This window comes from Dama dama, chromosome 26 (genome assembly GCF_033118175.1).
Source record: "Dama dama isolate Ldn47 chromosome 26, ASM3311817v1, whole genome shotgun sequence".
In the NCBI taxonomy this organism is placed as follows: Eukaryota; Metazoa; Chordata; class Mammalia; order Artiodactyla; family Cervidae; genus Dama; species Dama dama.
This window is the reverse complement of record NC_083706.1, coordinates 41,843,858-41,848,095: the sequence shown is the minus strand read 5'-3', so window position 1 is coordinate 41,848,095 and position 4,238 is coordinate 41,843,858. Positions and strand designations below refer to the sequence as shown.

General features: G+C 42.4%; 1 protein-coding gene across 1 annotated transcript; it reads left to right on the top strand.

Moving 5' to 3' along the window:
* The first annotated feature begins 3,203 nt into the window (after positions 1 to 3,203).
* Positions 3,204 to 3,839, top strand: LOC133047299 (ubiquitin-conjugating enzyme E2 N-like). The gene has a single exon (XM_061130481.1). It carries the CDS (start codon positions 3,225 to 3,227, stop codon positions 3,681 to 3,683), a length of 459 nt encoding a protein of 152 aa, XP_060986464.1. The 5' UTR covers positions 3,204 to 3,224; the 3' UTR covers positions 3,684 to 3,839.
* Positions 3,840 to 4,238: the final 399 nt, after the last annotated feature.

The window sequence follows — 4,238 nt, the reverse complement described above, 5'->3', positions numbered from 1 at the left end:
ATTACCATTCCCCATATGCTTTCTCCCCTAGATAATCATAAAAATTAAAAGCCTTCATTAGCATGCACCATTAACGATGCCAGGTTTTCTAAGCACGTTTATGGCTTTGCGTCCAATGAACACCGTCTTCTCCCCTTGTCCCCAAGTGGCACCTGTTCTGAGGCTGTCGTTCTAGAGGCGGAAAGCATTTCCACTGTTCCCGCAGTTTACCACCTGCCCCGGCCCCACACTGGTTTTCAGAAGTGGGATAAACCTCAATCTGTAAGAATTTTATAGAGGGAGAGCAACTCTGGCACTCTGCTCCTCCAAAGTAAACCTCTGAGTTCAAGCAAGAAGTTCCCATAGAAATGATAAATCATGCAACACGTGACCATACCAGAAGGAAGGAAGGAGGAAGAAAGTCATAGAATATCAGGGAGACAGGGGAGGTGACAGATTTTAGGACATTCCAAAGTCATCTCAGAGCGTTTAACAGAATCTAATAGGTTGACGAACGTAGGTAGCCTCATCTCAGTGGTACTCAGAGAAGGGTCAGGCACAGGCTAGTGGACCGAATCTGCCAGCATAGTGTAGGCAGCCCTCAAATTAACGATGGTTTTTATATTTCTTAGAGGATTGTGAAGAAGGTGGACTGGAGGGAGTCGACAGGGTCTGTCAAGAGCTTTGTCACCACAAAGCTGAAACAATTTATGATCTGGCCTTTTACAGGAAAAGTTTGCTCTAGAGTTTCCCAGACTTGCCTGATCACCTTGATTGACTTGTGAAGATGGTCACACACATAGATCCCCTGTAATGATGAGTCCATCACAGCGTTGTTCATAATCGCTGAAAGTCAGGGCCTAAACATCCATCCAGGGGAGAATGGGCACACCTCCTTTAGAATAAATGAAGTGGCCAAATTATGAATATTTACACAGGAAATTCTCACATGTGAAAAACAGGTTGCAGACAGATACATAGAATATGATGCTATTTACACGAAGGTTTTAATGTAGTATTATTTACGGATCCTTCATAAGTAGTGAAAGTATGAAGACATACATGGCAAGGATACGCACCAAAGTCAGGTTCATAGTTACTGCTGTAGAGAGAGAGATCAGCAGAGGGGTATAAAGAGGGCTTCAATTTATCTATGTTTCACATCTTAAGCTTAATGGCTTGTAGATATACAGGTGATAAATAGATACAGATATTTACACAGACATAAATAGATACAAGTATAAAACATATTTGAATATTGTTCCTTGGATTTTTTTGTACACTAGAAGTATTTTGTTATAATGATTTCTTTTTAAAATTACTGCTCAGTAATTTATAGCTCTTAATAGATATTCAATACAGTGCGGAAGAAGACTCTTGAGAGCCATTTGGACTGCAAGGAGATCCAACCTGTCAATCCTAAAGGAAATCAACCCTGAATATTCATTGGAAGGACGGATGCTGAAACTGAAGCTGCAATCCATTGGCCACCTGATGCCAAGAGCCAGCTCATTGGAAAAGACCCTGATGCTGGGAAAGATTGAAGGCAAAAGAAGAGGGCGGCAGAGGATGAGATGGTTAGATAGCATCACTGACTCAATGGACATGAACTGAGCAAACTCCGGGAGATAGTGAAGGACAGGGAAGCCTGGTGTGCTGCAGTCCATGGGGTCACAAAGAGTCAGACATGATTTGGTGACTGAACAACAACAATAGATATTCCAGGAAGCTGAAGTATTTAAGGGTCAATATGTGGATCACATGAAAAAAAGTGCACATTTTCTGTTCCCTTTTTTTTTAGATTAATTAATTGAATTATGATTTAAAATATCAACTGCCTTTTTCTAATCATTTTAGGGCGCAATATCAGCGGGGTGGATGCTCGATTAAGAAGACTCCTCCACTTTGGTTTTTCTGGCTGAAGGAAGGAGCATTGCTTCCATAAGCCTCTTTCTGAAAGTAGCAAGGAATGCTGGTCTATATCTTGATTAAATACATGAACAGGTGGAGACTAATTCTAGGAAGAGCTGGGAATAAAAGTCAGTAGGGTAGCAATAGGCAGGGGGTGGTGGTTTAAGAGACAAAGCTGGCTGTGGCCTCAGCTGGGCTCACAACAAAGACACACTGGGAGAGAAAAAGAATGCAGCCTGAGGCAGCAGGGGAAGAAATCCTACAGATGCTGCTTCCACACACAATGAAACAGATTGGAGCTGTCAGAGCACTGTGAGACCTGAAAATAAAACCTCGAGGCTGGGAGGAAGGATTCTGCTCATTGGAGTGGATAATTTAAGAGGTGAACACAGCACAAAGCCCTAGAGGGACTGATGCAGGTTTAATTAAAGATGATTTTCCATAACCTTGTCCTTGATTTAAAAAACACTGGCCTCTAGAAACACTGGGGGAAAAAAAACTTGTGTGCCTTGTTATATGGATTTCACCTTCTTTGAGCCTTAGCTATGGAGGGCCATTTTCCCATCCATAATTCTGCCCCACTGGGATGATTGCTGGATTTAGGGTACTGACCCAAAGGCCATTTCCACCCCCAGCCACGTATGACACCAAGAAGAAGTAATACAAATACATTTCAGTACAAATGAGGACAAAATGTAATACACAGACAGCAAGGATCAACCCAAAGTTCTTTCAGTTCCTCCAAGGTTTTAATTATGGAATTGTAAAACCTGGAGAACCGTGGGGTTCAGATCCTTGTCCCCCATGGGCAGGTGCTCCAGCCTTGCCCCTGCAAACTCTTGATGGTGGCCTCACAGACTTAAGCTGTGCTGTCAACTCCACTGACTTCCTCCGGCTTCACCCTTGTGATTGAGCTGAATCAGATCAATAATGGTAACAGATGGAGAAGGAAGAGGAAGGAGAAAAAGCAAGGGCCCTAAGGGTAGTGATCATCATTTTTGAAACTGAGAATGAGGAAGAAAGGTATTCTAAGTAATGACATGCATGTAATAGTAATAAGGTGCTGGGTGAGATGTAAGATGTGAGAGTTGGACCATAAAAAAACGCTGTGCACTGAAGAATTGATGCTTTCAAATTGTGGCGCTGGAGAAGACTCATAAGGTCCCCTGGACAGCAAAGAGATCAAACCAGTCAAGCTTCCAGTAGACGTTAATGCTGTGGCGGACCTTTAACGTTTATTGTTCATTTGCTTGTTTCTACTCCGCAAGATAGTTAAGGCAAATATTCTTAATTTTAAGAGGAGGAGACAGAGGCCGAACTCGGGATCTGACAAGATGGCCGGGCTGCCCCGCAGGATTATCAAGGAAACCCAGTGTTTGCTGGCAGAACCAGTTCCTGGCATTAAAGCAGAACCAGATGAGAGCAACGCCCGTTATTTTCATGTGGTCATTGCCGGCCCTCAGGATTCCCCCTTTGAGGGAGGGACTTTTAAACTTGAACTATTCCTTCCAGAAGAATACCCAATGGCAGCCCCTAAAGTACGTTTCATGACCAAAATTTATCATCCTAATGTAGACAAGTTGGGAAGAATATGTTTAGATATTTTGAAAGATAAGTGGCCCCCAGCACTGCAGATCCGCACAGTTCTGCTATCCATCCAGGTTTTGTTAAGTGCTCCCAATCCAGATGATCCATTAGCAAATGATGTAGCGGAGCAATGGAAGACCAATGAAGCCCAAGCCATAGAAACAGCTAGAGCATGGACTAGGCCATATGCCATGAATAATATTTAAATCGCTTCGATCCTCAAGTGTGCATCACTTCTCCTGTTCTGCCAAGACTTCTTCCTTTTTTGTTTGCATTTAATGGACACAGTCTTAGAAACATTACAGAATAAAAACCCAGACATCTTCAACCCTTTGGTGATTAAATGCACATTAGCAAATCTATGTCTTGTCCTGATTCACTGTTGTAAAGCATGAGCAGAGGCTAGAAGTACCATCTGGATTGTTGCGAAACGTTTAAAAGCAGTGGCGCCTCTCTGCTTTTATTCATTTCCCCCATCATGGTTTAAGTATAAAGCACTGTGAATGAAGGTAGTTGTCAGGGTTAGCTGCAGGGGTGTGGGTGTTTTTCTTTATTTTATTATTATTATTTTTTTTTTGGTGGGGGGGAAGGTAGTTTTATTTTAATTTTATGGGCTCCTTTCCCCCTTTTTATGGTGATCTAATTGCATTGGTTAAAAGCAGCTAACCAGTTCTTTAGAATATGCTCTCTAGCCAAGTCTAACTTTATTTAGACGCTGTAGATGGACAAGCTTGATTGTTTGAGCCAAAATGGGAACATTA

What these genes read in the sequence shown, in the direction of transcription:
- LOC133047299 (XM_061130481.1), top strand. Translation starts at nt 3,225, where the DNA reads ATGGCCGGGCTGCCCCGCAGGATTATCAAGGAAACCCAGTGTTTGCTG.